At 44.7% G+C, this 21281-nt stretch overlaps 1 protein-coding gene across 1 annotated transcript in view; it reads right to left on the bottom strand.

Annotated features, from left to right (window-relative positions):
• The window catches only part of ADAMTS16 (ADAM metallopeptidase with thrombospondin type 1 motif 16), a 170214-nt gene that overhangs the window by 48170 nt on the left and 100763 nt on the right, over positions 1-21281 (bottom strand). Inside the window, exon 16 of the mRNA XM_077115112.1 lies at positions 5481-5607. Within this exon, the coding sequence (XP_076971227.1) occupies positions 5481-5607 (127 nt within the window). The remainder of the gene's footprint in view (positions 1-5480; positions 5608-21281) is intronic.

The following is a 21281-nucleotide window of genomic DNA, read 5'->3' as shown; positions in this document are numbered from 1 at the left end:
GGAGCCTCCAAGACAGTTTAAAGCCATCTTCCTCCAGCCATGAGACTCCTGGACGTCCAATATCTGCCCCCTGCAAAGGGCCGGCCTCTGGGATTCCACCTGGATCGTGACCCGGGGGTTTGACAGTCATCCAGCTGCGCGCTCCCAGACACAGCACATGCACGCCTCCGGACACTGAGCGATGGGGAGGGGGCTCCAACCCACTCGGCAACTTCTCCTTTCCATTTCAGTTAAACGTGAGAAGGCTGTGGATGAAGATGTGTTAAAGGTTCCGCTCTCCAATGCTTTGTGGATGGTCCTACAAGCAGAATGCAAAAGACCAAATTGCACCCTATGGCTTCATGCCCTTTAGCATTAGCCCAGGCTGGCAGCGGTGGGGCAGGATGTGCGATTTGTCTTCACTGGGTGCAACCACTTCCATTCTGTGAGGCTGAGGCTGCTTAGAACAACACAGAAGGACACCTGAGTCTCAGGGAGCGGCTCAGACCGCACAGGGAGGCTGGTCTGATCAGAAAGAAACACATTTTCACTGTCTGCTGTAGAGCTGTCCAGGGGTGGAGCAGGTGAAAGGTGGGGGTAAGCTGGGTTTTCCCGGGGACAGTATAATGGGGGTAGTGTTGGGCAAGAGGGTTCGGGGGGCTGGTGAGGGAAGGGTTACAGCGCCAACCACAGACACTAGACTTGGGGAGGGGGACATGAGGGGTCTCAGATGGCAGGGAGTGGAAAAATCCCTGTCCTGGGAAGACTGAAGGGTAAGGGAGGCGGATCCTGGGGCAGGTGAGCTGCGTGACAGGAGGCAGAAGCCAGTTGAGGGTGCTGGGGCCTGAGATGCCACAGGAGAGGCAGGTATGCAGGGGAGAGGGGCTCAGCTGCAGGAGCAGACACCAAGCTGACAAGGGCCCAGTGGGAAAGTCTGAGCTGCCACCCAGGGGCTCTGGCTCCTTCTGGCTTTTATTCCATGACCCTCGGGGCCGGCCCTACCCATATGACCAAAGCCTGCTTTACTGAGATCACAGACGGGGAGGAGGACGGGGAGGGCAGAAGGCAGCCTTTTCAGGATGGCTCTCCCTCCTACCTCACTGGCCTTAACACCAGGCGGGAGGGAGCTGGAGCGTCCTGCTGGGCACCCTAGTTTCTGACTCTCAAAACAAATCCCACACAATGGGTGGGTTCAACAGGACAGGAGTTTACTGGCTCACCGTTTCAGAGGCTTGAAGGCTAGCTTCCTCCTGGAGTTGGTATCTTCTGACCAGTCACCAAAAGATCTTTGAATGCTTTGGCTTTTTCATCACGTGGCAGTGCACACAGTGGCATCTTCTCCGTTTTCTCCTGGCTCCACTGACTTCCAGCTCCTGGCTGTTCCCTGTGGCTTCTCTGTCTGTATCCAATTTCCTTTGCTTACATGGGCTTCAGCTACACTGGGTTAAGGCCCACTCTGATTCGGTTTGGACTCCTAAACTAATAATGTCCTCAAAGGTCCTACTTACAACAGGGCTAACACTCACAGGACAGGGGGTGGGGTCTGAATGTGCCTTCTGTGGGATCATGACTCAGTCTCTACCATGCCCATGTGTCTCTGTATGGGAGGTGAGATGTGGGTGGGTGGGTTCTTTCCAAGAGAGGATGGACAAAATGGACACTGATCTCCTGACACATGCAGTCAGATGGCAGGAGAAAGGCACTGAGAGAGGAGGGTTGAGAGTCAGGGAAGGGGAGGGGGCCGGTCTGTTGGGAGGGGTGATGGTTCCCATGGGTGCCAGCGTTCTCCAAACTGGCCACAACAGTAAGAAATGGTGGTGAGTGAGTATCTGATGCGAGTTTAGTCCACAAAACTATGAGGAATCAAGGACAACACAACCTCACTCACTCCCATCATCCTCCAGAGGGGGTTCTTTAAGAAAGTTGGGGTAAGGCAGACACTCTACATGGAAAAACACAAATGGGATTCAGATGTACAGCTGATTCAAGTACATTTCAAGATACTGTGCAGTGACTTACTTCTCAATGGCCTCATTCCAAAGAGAATCTGTCATGCATCCCTACAAAACTTCCCCAGGGGAGAACAGGATGCCAGAGCTTCAAGAGGATGGCATGGGAATGCATGCATTTTATCTTTCCCACTTTACAGCTGAGGAAACTGAAGCACAAAGAGGGTAAAGCAACTTTCCCAAGGCCACACCATCTATCTGGAGCATTTTGCACCTGGTGAGATGGAGACCAATGGTTCACACACTTATTCTAGAAGCACTTGGTGAGTGCCCCTGTGTCCAGGCACCAGTCCCATCCCTGGGATCTATCAGTGGGAAAAACAAAGATCCTCCCATATCGTGAGTATGACATTCTGTACCAGGAACGAAGACTGCTCTAAATGGGTACGAGACAGGATAACAGGGTGAGGGTTGCAGGGGAGGCCAGTTCTGCCTGATCATGTAGGTACATTAGATTTCTATTATGGAAGTTGAGGAGTCTCATGTTGCAGGTGATAATCTGACATATGTAAGAAGGGTGCAGACAACCCAGAAGTCATAAATGCAACCCTGAACAGCCAGCAATATGGTGTCCCCTGAGCATCTTCAACCTGAGTTTCTGCTGCAAGAGCCTGGGGAACATCACAGGAGGCCGCCTCAGGGAAGAGGCATGCCCCTTCCACAGGGTGAACCCCAGCATCCCGGTCTCCATGGGCCACTGATGACCTCTGTGAGACTGGGGTGGCGGGTACGGGGACCGAGATCACAATGATGGGAAGTCACAATTTGGATAAACTGCTCTGCTTACTTCATGAGGGAACTGACACAGCTGTCGGCTCTCCCTGCACGGTAGGGCCAAGGGTGGTGTTGGAAAGGGTTCACTGCTGTCCCCAGCCTGTGCCTGCTTTTACTTCTCTCTGCTCTGTGGGGGCCACCTGCCTTTCCTGCTGCCCAAGCCCTGTGGGGTTGCAGGAACCTGTAGGGGCCTGTCTGAGCCTCAGCGAGCAGACCGGGGCAGGCTGGACTGTAAGGGCCCTGGGGAAGTCACACAAGGGGTGGCTGGAGCCATTTCATGCAGGCACAGTCTATGTCCAGCTCTTCTGAGCATTAGCAGAAGCCTGTGTAGTTTCTCCTGTACAAGAAAGTGATACACACACACACACACACACACACATACATGCATTCATACATTTGCTGTAGTCTAAATTATTCAGGTTTTTCTCCCTTACAGCAAGGTTAACTAGACGGCTTGATGCAGTGTAAACGATTCTACCTTAGGGAACCCAGACTAAGCACAATGTTGAAAGACAATGGTGGTGCCCAGAGCAGCCCCCAACCCCCATCAGCAGGGCCACGAGGCTTCAAGAGACTCACTGTAGGCCACTGAGACATGGACTCCATGTTGACGAGAACAGACGCAGGACCAGGCGCCTAGGGAGAAGGCAGTTGAGCTGGGGTCCAACCCAGCAGGAGGCAAGGGCAGCCCTGGCTCTCTTGCCCTCTCTGACTTTAGCCTGAATGCACATTTCAGCTTACAGTCATGCTGTGGTGTGCACACCCTGTCTCAGCTGCCTATGGGTTTGCACTCCTAACTCATTCTGAGTTGCTGGTGTACACTGTACCACTGCAGGCAGGACAGCGAGTGATGGAAGCTGTACTCCTGGACTGTGGGGCATAGGGTAGGGAGTCCAGGACCCAAAGCTGGGTTTTTGAGGCCCAGAGGGGTGCACAGGGAAGGCTGGGGGCTCACTGATGGATAAAAAGCCTCACCACAGGGCAGAGAGTGATTCTCAGAGCCTGGTTCTATCCCAGGATAATTCTTCAAGTGAATGTGCAACACCTTGTGGTGGGTTTTAACCACTGAAATCCATGTGTAAAATTTAACAGGCATCTCTCTCAATAGTAGGCTGTGGGATGTAAGAACCATTTGTGAAGAGGGCCAGTGGCCTGTTAAGATGGCAAGTTCCCAGCACCTGAGAAGACAGGTGTATTGTGAGGAAAGGGTCCTCATGGAGAGCCCCACCCCCTTACTGTGATGGGAGGGAAGGTCCCAGCCCCTCAAATGTTGTTAAGGGAGTTGTCATAGTCAGGTTCATGTGCCAACTTGGCCAAGTGGTGGTACCTGTTTGTCTGGTTGGGCAAGTGCTGGCTTGTCTGTTGCAATGAGGACATTTCATAGAATTAAATCATGATCATATCAGCTGCATCCACAGCTGATTCCATTTGTAATCAGCCAAAGGGAGTATCTTCTGCAATGAGTGATGCTCAATCTAATCACTGGAAGCCTTTTAGGGAGGATTCAGAGGAGACATGCTCTCTTCCTGTTTTGGCTGGTGAGCCTCTCCTGTGGAGTTCATCCAGACCCTCCATCGGAATCATTGGCCTCACAGCCTGCCCTGCGGATTTTGGACTCTGTGTTCCCACGGTCATGTGAGACACTTTTATAAATTTTATATTTGCAAGTGTCCCTTGTTGATTCTGTTTCTCTAGAGAGCCCTAGCTAACACAGGAGTAAATGTAAAGAGGCCACCAGCTCCACACTAGGCAAAGACCAGGGATCCAAAGCACCCCAGGAGAGAATCCGGAAACAGGGCTGCTAGTTGTCCTGTACGATGTTGTCTCTGGTCAAAGCACATCCAGCTTCATGCTTTTGAGGCACAGTTTAGCCAAAACAGGATCAATCAGCCAGATACTGCAGACCTTTCCACCTGCAGGCTCAGATATGTCATGTCTTCTGAAATGAAAGTTTTAAACATCTCAAGCCTGTGCTCAGAGTGAGGACTTCACTCCATAGACAGGTCATCTCAGGTGACTTTCACAGCCACTGTGACGTGTCCCCAGATCAGGGTGAGGAAAGTGGGGAGTGTAGGTGCAGAGGACTCACCCAGGATGTAATGGCTGACTAAGGTCAGAGCAGACACACAGCTCCCTCCTCCCGCCTCCTTCCCAGGCCACTGTCCTGGAGGAACTGAGCTTTCAGTTAGAAATATCAAAGGGCAAAAGTTCTCAACACAGAATGTGGATTATAGAAGCCCTTGCTCTCTATGGCTCCATCACATATATCTGCACACTCGTATGTGCTACAGCAACCCATGACCCTGACCCCTCTCACAACTTGGTTGTGTGAATGGGTTCTTCTAACATATTTTCACTCAGTAAGAAAAGAAAACAATAGTGAAAGGGACAAATGGCTGTGAGATAAAATGTAGCTACTGCTGTAATGTGTTATCACTCACGTTGATCTGCAATGGATTACAGTAAAAATAAAACAAGAAGGAGGCTATTACAAGCACTTCCACTTGTATGCATAAGACTTTCCAATCTATTATTCACCCAAACATCCTTTTTTGAGGTTACTGTTTCAGACAGTTATTGTAACTTTTGCCTCTTTGCTCTGATGAATTCCAGGCCAGCAGTTAGCACTTCTAATTTTCTAGGCTCAGGAGTCCAAGGACTGGTGAGGCAAAGAAGCAAAACTATGAGACCCATTATGATAAACGCGATGCTTCTTACCTGGGAGGGCAGGCCGAGAGCTGGCAAGCCACCACCCCTGTGACAGGCCTGGTTTTGGGATTGCAGAATGATGTGTTTACTTGAAACTTCAGGTCTCTGTAGCAACCTTCCCTCGTGGTCATATACCCTGTTGGAAAGGGGGAAATGGATAATGAAGACTCACAAATACACCCTGTTGTAAAAGGCAGATGAAGAGCTCATGAAATCTCTTTTTAAAAATCTTACCCATATCTTGTGTTTGTGCTAATGACCAAGGGCCTGCTTTCGACATTCTACTTTCCGGTCTGCTATTATAGTTTATGTTGAGGAATGTCATCATTTCTAAGACGCACATACTTCCCCCTCATTTTAACACCCTTAAAATCTGGATATATCTGGAAATCAATGCTATAATATATCTGATTACATACACGAGTTCTCTCCCATGGCTTTCATAGTTGGGAACACCAGCCATTTTTCAAAAGAAATACCAATACTAAATATAGAAATGTTTTCATTTGGGAGGTGACAGGCATATTAACTAGGAATGCACGTAGGAAAAAAATTCAGAATACACCAAAAAAAAAAAAAAAAAAAAAAAGCACACACACAAAAATATAAGTAGCTTATGACCAGAGAATTCAGAGCATTGTTAGGCCTATTTCATCACAAGCCTATAAGCTGCTTTTTTGTAATAACCATGCATGTATAGTATCAAATGAGGCCAAAGGAAATGAAAATTGGTTTGAGTCTCATCCTCTATCTACATCCTCAGTAACGTTTCAGGTTTTGTGAAACATCCCTAAATTTACTCATTCAATTAATTTTACCCAAAAAAGAACTATCAACAGGTAGACATTCTGAAGTATGCCACTGAAGAATTCATTCAATAGAGAAGAAAAATAAAGAAAAATAAACAAACAAGTGATACAAAATGGACACAATTAAAATATATTAAGATGAAGGATAATTTTATCACTGTACTTGGAAAGAAAGAGTTGTGCCCTCCTCTGTAGCCTGAGCTGTGGCAAGTCAGATGACTTCCTGCAATGTATCCACCCAACCTGAGTCCCATTTTAGGATAGCTCATTCGAAGTTTGTACATAAGGAAAAAGATGAAAGAGATGGGTTTCAAATGAGAAAAGCAGCAGATTGTAGACACTAGGCACAAAATTCTCTAATGCTAAGTTCTAGAAGAAGGCAAAGCCCTCTTTACTTGACAAAAATTAATTTAAAAGTCTCTAAAGTATACATTGGTGTCACGGTCAGGTTCACGTATCAACTTGGCCAAGTGGTGGTACCTGTTTGTCTGGTTGGGCAAGTGCTGGCCTGTCTGTTGCAATGAGGACATTTCATAGAATTAAATCATGATCACGTCAGCTGTATCCACAGCTGATTCCATTTGTAATCAGCCAAGGGGAGTGTCTTCTGCAATGAGTGATGTTCAGTCTAATTACTGGAAGCCTTTTAAGGAGGATACAGAAGAGACAGGCTCTCTTCCTGCTTTGGCCGGTGAGCCTCTCCTGTGGAGTTCATCCAGACCCTCCATCGGAATCATTGGCTTCACAGCCTGCCTTGCGGATTTTGGACTCCACATTCTCACAGTTATGTGACACACTTTTATAAATTTTATATTTGTGAGTGTTTTCTGTTGATATTGTTTCTCTAGAGAACCCTAACTAATACAATTGGAAAGAAGTTTGACATTTTGGCTCAGTTTTGTCAAAAAAGAGTAAGGCAATTCAATGGGGGAAAGTTGCATTCTACTAGAGAACTGGTTTTCTAAAGTGGCAAGATGAGGAGAACTCTCTCCAGGTTCAAAGCAGGAAACCTTAGTGGAAACTGATGGGTTTGATCCTCAACCCTCCATGTCCTGGGTTCAGCAGTTGGGCCATTGATGAAGGAGAAAAGGAGAAAAGGAGTTTATATATAAGCCTTGCAGGTTTGTAGAAATATTCAGCAGTCTGCTGAATCACAAAATCATATCTTTAAACCAAATGAAGTGATTTTAAATTTTGCAATTACTGACTTTGATGTAAGTCATGAAATACTTCTGTAAAAATGTTAGGAGATGTACTGAAGCATATAGGAAGGATGATGTGCCTATGTACGTATAAGATTTAAATCCCACATATAATTTTACCTCCTAAAGACTAAAGTTAGGAAGGTCACATTGGTACCTATTGAGAATGAATCCCATGAAGCAACAGAATGGTAAAATATATATGTATATATATATTTCAATCACTCTGGGATGTTTATTCTAACATATAAAAGTAGGACAATCAAAGATGGGTTTGACGACTGACCTTTGGAGGTCTGACTTCCCAGCCTGCAGGCATCACGCAGTTGGGAGGAGCTGGCAACTGAAAGTACCCTGGGCAGGATAATTCAGCTCAGATGCCCGGCCCCATATCCATGGGTGCAGTGGGGCCTCACATGTGTGACATGGCAAAAGGGGAATGTGGGGAGGCCAGTGGTCCCAGGATGGCCTTCAGTGCATTCTGAACTAGGCTCAGGGGAAACCCAGAGGGCAGGGGCATGTGCAAATCTGCATGAGACCTATAGGTGTGGCACATGATGACCCAAATAGGCTTCATACCTAAGGGAAGGCCCAGGAGTTGGTCGCCTTCAGCATCCCCAAGAGGGCAACGGACCAGCTGTGTGACCCGTTGCCATATCACACGTGGCGCAGATACAGCCCCCAAAGGAGCTCACAGTGAAGTACCTGCCACGGCTCTTCCCCTTGGCTGTTCCAGATCCATTTCCAGAGTCCTGAGAAGTTGATTCTCTTGCCCCAGTACTCCCTCTTCACTCCATTCCAGTATCTGCACACTGCTTCCTGGACACACAGGCCTGGCTGACAGGTCCCCATGCCAGGCTTCTTCTATCCCGCTCTGTGATGGCCTCTGCTGTGGTCTAACTGCTCCCAATTTCCTACCTGCTTCCAAAGACACTGCCTCTTCAAAACACACAGACACACATATTCATGTCATCCCTAGATTAAAAGCTTATTTCTTTTTCAAACTCTGACCTCTGCATCTTGTCCTTCTGTATTCCCTGCTTCTCCAACACCATGCCCTTGTGGTCCTGACCTCTTGTCCCCATGCTGCTCCCTCTGCCCAGGGTTCTGCCCTCTGCTGCCCACCTCCAGGTTAACCTGGTAGATTTTTTCTCATCCCTCTAATGGAGTCTGCCCCTAAGTCAAATGCAAATATCCCCTTTCCTGAATAACTTTGGTCAGTGGTTCTCCAATGTTAGTGTGCAAAGAATCCCCTGGAAGGTTTGCTAAAACACAGACTGCTAGACTGTCCTATGCATGTCTGACTCAGCAGGTCTGGGGCAGGGCCTGGAGCACCCCACACCTCTAAAAAATGCCCAGCTGCTGCTGCTGGTCTAGAGACCTGGCTGTGAGAATCACTACTCTAGGCAAAATTAGAGCCTATGGTGTTCCCATCTCAGCTTGGCCAAGAGAGCCCCGGTTGATGCTTGCTGTCTTAGCAAAATCATTAATAGTTACCCCTTTCACTCTTGAGAGCAGCTTGAGAGCAGCTGGAGCAATAGAGTATATGAGACTCTAATGAAAAATCCAGAGGGCAGTGAGCATGTTAATCCTTTTCTATAATCACAGTAGTTGCAAGGATTAGCTTGTTCTTTCATTGTGTTTTTGGGCGATTGGTCAGTTTAGTTACAAGCAGTAACTAGACAAGCTATTAGTGGGTTATCAAATTCTTAGTTAAAAAAATCATCAAAGCAGTGCTACATTCTTTCCTTTAAATATTACTTATAATGAACTGGGACTCTTTTTGAAGATTCACCCCAGTATCACTGCTGATAGGAAATCTAAACCAGTGTTTTATGGACCCACTTTCCCACATGCTAATGAAGAGTAAGAGACTCTTAAATTAGGAAAGAAAACACATGTCTGCTTAGAACTGCTCTGCAGAGAATCTTATGGACTCCCTAAATTGAGCCTAATAATCATAATGATTCAATTTAAATGGGAAACATTTTTGAAAAGGATAAAATTTTCTAAAACTGTTAAGAGAGCTCCGAAATTAACAGAGAAGAAAAATTGATATTTTCCTCTACTTATAATTCAATTTAAAAGTTCATTTAAAAAAATCTTCAATCAAACTCTTACAGCTTTTGAAGAAGTGTACTCTATAAAAATGCCTACAAGTTTGGTTTCCTATTTTCAAATTAAAGACATGCGAATCAAGCCCTCTGCTCAAATTTTGGCAAAGAATCATGCTTTAATAGTCACTGATGATTCTGAGCAAGGCACAGTCTCTCAGTGAAGAAAATAAGAACTCCTTTTTGCTTTGACAGAGCAAGAGAAGTTTATTATAGTACTTATTTTTCTTTTACATTGGAGATTTTTTGGCTTCACTCTTGAGCTGCCTCAGAGCCAGTCAAATCCCACATACAAGTCCCCAAACTTTCACCTGTTGGTGGTTTAAGAGGGAAGTCCAAATCTAGTGATTCATTTCATAAATCAATAAAATATGTGGTTAAAATACAGACAAACATGGGATTGTACAGCCACTGTGCAAGTTCTGACTCTGCTGATTATTTTTAATAGCCAAGTGACTTGGGAGAGCCTTCATCTTTCTTAGTGGAGACAATTGAAACTTAGGGTAGTGACATTATTTGTCGTGTAGCACAGACCACATATTGCAGGATTTTAGCATTCCTGGATCCTATGCACTAAATGCCCATAGCATCCTACTCTCAATCATTACAACTAAAATGCCTCCATGCATTCTCAAATGCTTCTAAAGATACGATCTTTGGTTGAGAAACACTGATAGAATATCAGCTGGTAGGGAAAAAGTATGTGATAAGGAAAGGAAAGGGGGAATGTAAAGTGCCGCCAATTTTTTTAAGTAATTAATGGACATAGAGCAAAAAGAAGAGGAGCTAGCAGGTTCAAAACAAAATTACTTAAGAAAGTAACACTTATGTAAAATGCTATTAAGCAGAATCTGTGCAATACAGTTAAAGCAATATTTAGAAGATAAAACATGGTCTTAGAGGGCGGTGCAACGGTGGCTCAGTGGCAGAATTCTCACCTGCCATGTTGGAGGCCTAGGTTCGATTCCTGGAGTCTGCCCATGCCAAAAAAATGAAAAATAAAAAAAAAACTAACAAACAAAAAGACATGGTCTTAGATACCTATATTGATAAATATGTAGGAATAAAAATAAGCAAATCAAATATCTAATCAGGACATCAGAACAATGGATAGTCCAAGGAAGCATAAAGAAGGAGTTGATAAAGAATGAAACAGAAGTCAGAACATTAGAAACAAGATAACAGTTTGAAGCAGAATTCAATAAGTTAGAAAACAGACAATGGTATAAGTGAAATAAATCTAAGAGCTGATGTTTCTTTGGGGAGACTTTTAACATAATAAAATGCAACTTAGCAGTGTACACCCTTTTTTCTTGCTCTCCTCTATATCACAGGAGTCAAAAGTTTAGCTACTGCATTTCCTAAATCTCATCTTTGAGATTCCCAGTTAGATTCCAGCAATAAGAGGCATTAGGACAAGATTTGGAAGGCAGGAGAGAGTGAGAAGCCACACCACTGCAACTCCAGCAGCAGCAGATATAAGCATGGGTGTGGCAGTTTTGAAGCATTTTCCTGGAAATCACCTGTGTGCTTAGCTGTAATTATCACCAACGGTTTTAGCATTTGCCGCCAACTTCCTAGCTCTTTAAAAGTCAGAGTGATGCTGAGAGCTACAAGTGACTTTCTATGATCTTCACTCCTCAGCCCTTTTGAATATTTTGTAAGCACCCAATCCCCTGCATTAAATGTCTTCCTGCTTGAAATACCTAGAATAGTAGCTGTTTTCCTGACCAAATTAACTGTGACTGATACAGTGATGTGATGGGGAAAACCACAAATATACAACCTAAGAAATGAGAACAAGAAAATGTCCACATGCAGAAGAAATTAAATGAATCTAAAGGAGGTACTATGTACAAATATATAAAAATAAAATTTAAAATCCTATAGAAAACATGGTTTTCTTAATTAGCAAAACTAATCCAGCTGGGAAAAATAATCAAAGTCATCCAGTTGCCATATAGAAAATAAAAACTTATGAAAAACCCAACTCCTAAAAAAGAGACAGTTTCAAGTACTTCAAATAAACTTTACAAACAGTTAAGGAACAGGTAACAATAATGCTATTTAAATTGTTCAGAGCATAAAACATTAGAAACATTTCCAGTATTTAAAAATAAATTTAAGGGGGGCACGGGTGGTTCAAGGGTAGAATGCTCACCTTTCATGAGGGAGACCCAGGTTCGATCTCTGGACCATATACCCCCCCCAAAAAAAAAATTTAGTACATTGCAGCATATAAAACAAAACTAAAGATCAATAATACAGGAACACTAATGGAAAAATACTAAACAACTAAGAGCAGAAAGAATCAACTAACTCATTGAGAAAAATATGTCACAAGATATTGATTCATGCCAGGAATATAAGGATGTTTCAAAGTTACAAAGATCTGTTAATCCTTCACTTTAATGGATCAAAGAACACAAAAAATGTAATAAAGCTCATTGTGTGACAAATTCTTAATCAGAATTCAATTATTTCAAATTTATTAACTTATACTTAATATTTAATTATTTTATTTGAATAAAATGTTAATGAAGGATAACTACCTACTGCGATGGTTATATTCTTGTATCAACTTGGCCAGGTAATGATGCCCAGTTTTCTGGTCAGGCAAGCACTGGCCTAACTGTTGTTGCAAAGATATTTCATGGCTGGCTGATAAGCCAGAAGGTTGGTTTATTAAACCATCAGTTGATTGTAGCTGTGGATTATTATATCTACAATCAACTAAGGGCATGTCTCTCTAAGCAAGATAATCGAATCAATCAGATTTAATTCAACCAGTTGAAGACTTTTGAGGAAGAAGAGAGAAATTTCACTGCTTCTTCAGCCAGCGAGCCTCTTCTGTGAAGTTCACTGAGACCTTTAACTGGAGATACCAGCTTCACAGCCTGCCCTAAAACCCCAGGGTTACATCAGACACCTTCATAAATCTCATAATTACAACTATCTCCTTTTGGTTCTGTTTCTCTGGTGCACCCTAATATAGCTTGGTAATCAGGAGTGATTCTTGAGAAATCGAATCTTAAAAATGGGATTTTACAATTGGTTTTCTACTTTGTCTAGACTCAGAGGCACTAAAGACTCTGTTTCCAATAATCAAAATGGCACTGACAGTCCAACGGGTGAGATGGGAATAGAGATATGCAAAATATCACCATTTGATTCTGCTAATGGTATGCTCACACAAGGCAAGGCTCTGGGTGACAGTGTTTTGGGTATCTTAATGTTTTTTGTGGTATTAAGAGGTATAATGATGTTGGCTGGATATTGTTAGATATGCTGGCTACAGTTATGAGGGAAAGGGATGAGCTGAAGGCTTCAAATTTGCAACTTAAGTGCCGTATGAAAGATGTAAAAGTTTCCAGGTGTGCCCTGAAAGAAAATGTTATTTCCTGTGGTCACAGACTTGAGATCTCTGAAAACCAGACACAGAGCCTCACTGTACGAATAGCAGATTTACAACTTAAACTAAAATCTCAAACTTGAAGGGTGTCTGCTGTTAAAGTAAGAGCTTTGCCTGGAAGAGAATGGGATTCTGAAACTTGGGATGGGGCCATATAGCTTGATAATGATGGCAATGGGGACTTGGAAACCCTGGAATCTGCTGAGCCTTGACCTATAATGGTCTGTCCTGAGGAAACTGCTGCTCCACTTCCAAACTGCCCTGAGGAAACAGCCATCCAATCTCCTGCCCTGAGAAATAGCTACTCCACCTCCAAACTGCCCCGAGAAAAGAGTCACCCAAAATCCGGCCTGTCCTGCAGAAAGGGCTTCCCAACCTCCAGCCTGCCTGTAGGAAACAGCTTCCCTGACTCCAATCTGCCCAGAAGAGTCTGCCATCCAACTTCCACCTACAGAGATTAACCCTTCAGTGCCTGCTAACCCTGAAACCAAATTCCTGGGGAAAAAGCCCTCACGCCTCTGCCTAGGGCAATTAATCCTGTTTCACCAGATAAAACTGTAACAAAATGCCCTGTGTTATTGGCTTGAAAGACACTTCTATTTCTTTTCATGACCCCCCTCCCCCCACCACCTCTCTTTTCTTCAAGATCTATAGCTAGACCAAAGGCCAAACAAGGCCTGAAAAGTGAGGGACAAAGTATGATCATTGAGGAGGTACACTATACTCCAAAAGAACTGCATGATTTTCCGGTCAATATAGAAATCAGGGGAATAAGTGTGGGAATGGACATTAAGGTTATGGGATAATGGAAGGAATATAAAGTTGGATCAAGCTGAATGTATTGATATGGGCCACTAAGCTGAGATTCTGCAATCAATATTGTAGCTCAAGGGGTTAGAAAGGGCATTAATAGTTTGGATGGTGGGCTGAAACATGGATCAAAAGGTGGTTGGCATTACCTGAGGTTGACATGCCAGAACTGCCCTAGTATGATGTAGATGAGGGGATCCAGTGGCTCAGAGAGACTGGAACGTTAGAGTGGATTTATCATGGAAGAACTGCTCACACACCCCAAGAATGTCTAGAGGACACATATTTCACCAGAACTTTGAGAAATAAATTTGTGAGGCTAGCTCCATCATCCCTGAAGAACTCTGTAGTTACCCTTCTCTGTAGGTCAGATATTGTGAGAAATGCCGTCACTGAGCTGGAATCCTTAAATACAATGGGGATGATCAGATCCTGAGTTGGCAGAAGCCATGTGGCAATGGTTAATCACTAAAGACAAGGTTGGCGTGGCTACTCTACTGGACAGCAGTAAAAATTATAAGACTCACAGAGACCTATGGCATTGGGTAGTAGATCGTGGGGTACCTAGAAGTAAAATAGATGGGCAGTCTACTAAATTCTTGGTTGAGTTTTATAAGCAGAAGAATTCTAGGTCAACTGAACAGAAGTCTAACTTCAATTACAAATATAAAGAGTCACAGCTACTTAATCGATTACCAGACTTTAGGGAGTTTATAGACCCAGCGCCGCTCGAATGAGGGGAAGGCTGGGTATCTTTGGAGAAGGACCCTTTTACATTGCCCAAATTTACATTGTTAACCTTCCTTCCAGTCCTCCCCAAGGAGACCCATGGCCTTTTATCAGGGTGACTGGGAAAGGGAAATGATCAGGTATCTCAGAGATCATTAGACACTGGCTCAGAAGTGACACTAATTCCAGAAGACACAAAACATCACTCTGGTCCACCAGTCAGAGTAGGGGCTGAAGGAGGTTAGGTGATCGATGGAGTAAGCTCAGGTCCATCTCACAGTGGGTCCAGTGGGTCCCCAGACACATTATATGATAATTTCCCCAGTTCCAGAATACATAATTGGAATCAACATACTCAGTAATTGGCAGAATCCCTACATTAGTTCTCTGACTCATGGAGTGAGGGCTATTATGGTACGAAAGGCCAAGTGGAAGTCACTAGAACTGCCCCTACCTGGCAAAATAGTGAATCAGAAACAATACTGGATTCCTGGAGGGATTGCAGAGATTACTGCCACTCTTAAGGACTTGGAGGACGCAGAGGTGGCAATTACCACCACATCCCCATTCAACTCTCCTATCTGGCCTGTGCAGAAAACAGATGGGTATTGGAGTATGACAGCAGAGTATCATAAACTTAACCAGGTGGTAACTCCAATTATAGCTGCTGTTCCAAATAGGGTATCACTGTTTGAGCAAATCAACACATTCCCTAGCATGTGATATGCAACAATTGATCTGGAAAATGCATTCTCCTCAATAACTGTAAACAAGGACCACCAAAAACAGTTGTGTTCAGCTGGCAAAGCCAGCAGTATAATTTCACTGCCCTATCTCAGGGATATATAAACTCTCTAGCCCTATGTCAGAATCTTGTCTGCAGGGATCTTGATCGTTTTTCCCTCCCACAAGAAATCACATTGGTCCACTATATTGATGATATCAAGTTGATTGGACCTAGTGAGCAAGAAGTAGCAACTACTCTAGACTTATTGGTAAGGCATTTGTGTGTCAGAGAATGGGAGATAAATCCAACAAAATTATAGGGGTTCCTCCTCAGTGAAATTTCTATGTGTCCAGTGGTATAGGGCATGTTGAGATATTCCTCCTAAGATCAGATAAGGTGAAGGAAAAGCTGTAGAATCTGGCTCCTCCTACAACCAAAAAAAAAAAAAAAAAAGGCACAATGCCCAGTTGGCCTCTTCTGATTTCGGAGACAACATATTTCACATTTGGGTGTGCTACTCGGCACATTTAGTGAGTAACCAGACAAGCTGTTAGCTTTGAGTGGGGACAGGAACAAAAGGAGGCTCTGCAACATGTCCAAGCTGCTATGCAAGTTGCTCTGCCACTTGGGCCATATGATATGGCAGATCCAGTGGTGCTGGAAGTGTCAGTGGCAAACAGGGATGCTGCCTGGAGCCTCTGGCAGGCTTCTACTGGAGAATCACAATGCCGACCCTTAGGATTTTGGAGGAAAGCCTTACCATCCACTGCAGATAATTACTCTCCCTTTGAGAACCATCTTTTATCCTGCTACTGGGCCTTAGTAGAAACCGTATGCTTAGCCATGGGCCACCAAGTTACCATGAGACCTGAGTTGCCTATCATAAGCTGGATGTTGTCTGAACCCCCAAGCCACAACAGCACTCCATCATAAAATAGAAATAGCATATATGAGATAGGGACAGAGCAGATCCTGAAGGCACAAGTAAGTTACATGAGGAAGTGGCCCAAATGTCCACAGTCTGCACTCCTACCACATTACCTTCTCTTTCCCAGAACAGAGCTACGGTCTCTTGGGGAGTTCCTTACAGTTAGTTGACTAAGGAAGAGAAAACTCGGGCCTGGTTTACAGATTGTTCTGCACAATGTGTAGGCACCATCCAGAAGTGTACAGCTGTAGTACTACATTCCCATTCTGGAATGTCCTTAAAGGACAGTGGTGAGGGGAAATTCTTGCAGTGGGTGGAACTTTGAGCAGTGCACTCCTGATTTGTTTTGGCTAGAAGGAGGACTAGCCTGATGTGCACTTGGACACTGACTCATGGGCTGCTGCTAATGGTTGGGTGGATAGTCAGGGACTTGGAAGGAGAATGATTGGAAAACTGGTGACAACGAGGTCTGGGGAAGAGGTTATTGTAGATAGGCCTTTCTGAGTTGGTAAAACCCAGGAAGATATTTGTGTCCCATGTGAATGCTCACCAGAGGGTGACTTCAGCTGAGGAAAGTTTTAATAATCAAGTGGATAAGATGACCCATCCTGTAAATACAAGTCATCTCTTCCCCCAGTCATTCCTGCCATTGCCCAGTGGGCTCATGAACAAAGTGGGCATGGTAGTGGGACAAAGGTTATGCATCGGCTCAGCAACATGGACTTCCACTCACCAAGGCAGACTTGGCTACGGCCACTGTGGAGTGCCCTATCTGCCAGCAGGAGAGACTCACACTCAGTCCCCAATGTGGCATCATTCCCCGAGATAATCATCCTGCCACCTGATGGCAGGTTGATAACACTGGAACACTTCTATCATGGACGGGACAGAGATTTGTTCTAGCTGGAATAGACACGTACTTTGGATATAGGTTTGCCTTCCCTGCATGTGATGCTGCTGTGGATTTATGAAATGTACCATCTGTGGATTTATGAAATGCCTTAACCACCATCATGGTATTCCACACAACATTGCTTCTGATCTAGGAACTCTCTTCACAGCAAATAAAGTGTGGGAATGGGTACATACTCATGGTATTCTTTGGTCTTACCATGTTCCCCATCATCCAGGGGCAGCAATGTTGATAGAATGATGGAATGGTCTTTTAAAGACCCAATTATGGTACCAACCAAGTGGCAAAACCTTGTAGAGCTGGGGAATTATTCTCCAAGGGGTTGTATATGCTCTGAATCAGCATCTACTATATGGTGCTGTTTCTCCCATAACCACGATTCATGGGCCCAGGAATAAAGGGGTCGAAATGGGAGGGACACAAGACCAAAGAGGTCATAGGAAACAGAGCTGGCTCTGGGCCTGTTGCAGAAATGGCCTACATTTGCGATAATGAGAGCAATGCAAATGAATGTGTCCAGCAGCTATTACAGGTCTGGGATGCACAGAAGGGTAACACTGGGGACAGACACTGTATCAAAAAATGTGGGCTCATAGGTCTCATGGGTAGTGATGAAGGTGGAAGACATGATGATAACTCAGCGTCCCAAGGGAGGATATGGGGAAAGAAGGGCCCCAGATTTTGTTATACACCTGCGTTTGGGGTAGCAAAGAGGCACAGTGGGTGGAAAGAATGTACTTATAGAGAAAGAAGAAAACATAGGTAATATAATGTTGGAAATCGAAGGAAGAAAATACATTCAAAGAATGAGTGATAAAGTATGGAGTGCTGCAGGGAAGCCAAGGAGAATAAGGTCAGAGAAAGGGCCTAGGATTGGTGACTGAGTGATGGTTTTGGCTGTAAGAGTTTCTGCAGATGAGGACAGTAGAAATTAAGCTGTGAGGCATTAAAGATGAGAAGGTGGGAGGTGGTTGGGAAGGAAACAGAAAATGTATACGACTGTCAGGAAAAATTTCACAATGAAAGGCAAAAGAGAAAAGAGAAAGGGGAGAGTGAAGGAGGAGCATATTTCAAGATTACAGAGCACATCTGTACTCATTAGGGCAAAAAAAAAGGTTGGGTAGATGTCACTGAAAGATAGAAAGGGTATATCTGGTGACAAGAAATCAGGGTAGCAGGCTCAGGGGCATTCATGTAGCATTTAGTCTTGGAAAGAAAGAAAAACATTTATGGGGCAGGGAGACAAAACAGGAGGATGAGCAAACAGGACTCTGCCATGGGTTGGAGGGAACAGAGGACTTTGCGATAAGTTGAACCCAGGAGTTTGCAGGTTTGCAGTTGGTTGAAGCGGACAGAGGACTTTGCCATGGGTTGCTGGTTGGTTCGTGACGTTTACATTCAGCGTAACCTTCCCTGTGGAGAGTGATGCAAGCTGCGTAGATGTACGAAGAGAAACTGGCTGGTGTAGTGAAAAAACATATGGAAACTATTACAGCCATCCTCCATAATGGGCCTGGCTTCCAATTGCTTCCGAGTGTAAACCATTGACTTTAATCTATAATCTACAAAGATCAGTAGGATTTGTGATTCTGTTAACAATAACTGTTTTCCTTCTTTCAAAAAATTACCATGATTAAAATAACATGCATGGGTCAAGCAATGGCCTCTGAGTTGCCTCCTGGGTGTTTTTCAAGAAGTCCTGTCTTCAGTTCTTACACCCATCCGCTGTCTTAACTCACCCTCAAAGAGCCTTTTCATATCACAATCCCTCATGGGCAATCTTGTGATTATAATTTTTAAATTAACTGCTTCAGTGAACTTACTGTGATTCTTTTAGAACCAGTTTTCCAAGGGCAGTAGTTTTCATACTGAATTCCTGGACACAAAGGATTCTAGAAACCTCTCTGGAGGATGCTGGGGCACAGGGCAGGGGACTGGCAGTCCCCCAGTTATCTGGCACACACAGCGAGCGATTCTGTTGGACAATGGGTTTTTTAGAGAAGTCCCCATGATAAAGCACATTTGAAAGCAACTCCCTAGACCACTCAAACTTTAGTGTGGAAAATGATCACTAAGAAGTCTCTTCAGAACCCAGACTGCTAGACCCGTCCCCAGGGTTTCTGATTCAGCAAGTCTGGGGCTGGGGGCCAAGAATCAGCATTTCTCAAGTATTCTTAGACGAGGATGAGTCACTGGTCTGGGATTGTCCAAGGCCAATGGCATCTCAGTTAGTTTTCCACAGAAGTTTGCATCAAGTGGTGTTTAACCATAGAGATTGAGGTTTAGGGAAGTGAAATCAGAATCCACAGGTTGCAGAGACATACCTCAGAGCTCCAGCCCTTGCTTCACTTCTGTGTGAGAATGTGCATGTATGGGGCTGTACCTGCCTCAACATGTATTTGTAGGCAGGGCTTTCCCAAGAGAAAGGGTCCTAGAATTTAAGGAATGACCCTTTCGGCATCCCACTAAACACAAGTAGGGCCTAAATCTGTAATTTCTAAGGACAATTTTCTAAGAAGGCATTGTTTACGATTTCTTAAAAATCAGAATAATACTCCAACACAACTGCTCAAAAACACAAATGGCCATATAATAACAGCTTTTTGTTCAATATAAAAAGGAGAACTGTTTACAAATTAAGGTTATAAATTATATACTAACGGAAAAGCTGAGCACTGAGGATGATTCTAAAAGAAGTCGCAGAACCGCACATGGGGAAGAGATGGGATGGAATGTGTGAAAATGCTTATGGTTAGGGTGTTTTGGAGACTTATTTTCCTATTTTTTATTTGGTTCTTACATTTGCAATGAAAAATAAACCCAGCATTTGTAAATCTGGGCCTTTGTAGGTGTGGACATCTTGTCGTGCTTATGTCCTAGGTAGGCCTGGCCACACGGGCATTAGTGGGCCCTTCAGCAGGGGCTCCGCTGTGGGGGTCCGCCCAGGTATGACCCGTGAGGCTCCTGGTGCCGTGAGGTGTGGGGGCGGGGGCGCTGCACTTCACAGGCACCCGCCCCTCACCGTCCTGCTTGCCTGTGGTCTCCTCCATCCACCTCTGGCCTCTCCTTTCCCTTCCTGCTCATGCACCCTTCCCCCCTAGTGCTGGGTATCTGAAGACCAAAGGGGCAAAAGAAGGAGGGATGAGCCAGAGGACAAGGGAAGAGCTGATATTCTGATTTCCCTTTTAAGCCATCTTATATAGATAAGAGATACTTTCGATTGCCACAGAACCACAGAATATTGAACTGGAAAGAACTTTAAGGCCCCCCTTTTAAGACACACATATGCATGCTTGTGAACATACATGCTCAGGCACACAAGGGATCAGAAAGGCTGGGGACCCATCTAAGCTCCTCTGTCAGCAAAAGGCAGATGGAGGTGCCAGGCTCCCAAACAGTGACCTCCGGGCCACTCATGGTCCCACTCTAGAGGGCGTGTGCCCTGACGTTCCTGCCTGAACGCTTAGGGAGCAGCAGGTGTGACCTCTTCAGGCTGCAGGTGAGCTAGGCTTTAGGAAACCACTTTTGAAGGATAGTCCAGGCTATGGAGAATCATTTATGATTGGAAGGTCTGGGCTTTGCTCATGGATCTGGAAAGCAGAGCTTGCAAGCCTAGGCCAAGATCATCTACGCAACTTCTTCCAAATTCCTCGACGTGGACTGCAATTTCTGTGCAGCTCCTAAGGAATTCTCCCTTAGGATTTCCCTTCAAACCTTCTCTCAAATGCCTGCTTTTCTGTTTTCTACTCATAGTACTGTGCTTCCCCATATTTCAACTATCTATCAGCCTCACCTTTAGGGAAAATGGCAAGAACACAAATCATGCAAGAGAAACCACACTCGTGTTCTCACACTGTCATGCTGATCTTGAAGCAACACGTTGTTGGGTAAGGGCAGGGCAGGTATTAAAAACAGGAGCATCAATAAGAACTGATGCCATGGCATCAGCCGGGGAGAAGAAAGGAAGAGGGATGCCAAGTAGAATCAGAGTCTGGGGCCATTTAGCATAAGGGTAAATGGCCCTGCAGTGTGGACAGGCCTGGATGGCCAGTGCCGACAGGACTACGCGCCACTGTGTTTGATCCCTTATGATGACCCTGAATCAGCAGGAGAAAGGGCAGCTCCATGAAAGTGCGGAACATAAAAAAATATTCTACAGGACTCCT

The sequence above is a fragment of the Tamandua tetradactyla genome, chromosome 9, assembly GCF_023851605.1.
Source record: "Tamandua tetradactyla isolate mTamTet1 chromosome 9, mTamTet1.pri, whole genome shotgun sequence".
Lineage (NCBI taxonomy): Eukaryota > Metazoa > Chordata > Mammalia > Pilosa > Myrmecophagidae > Tamandua > Tamandua tetradactyla.
The sequence above is the reverse complement of the archived record's forward strand: the minus strand, read 5'-3'. Positions and strand labels throughout refer to the sequence as shown.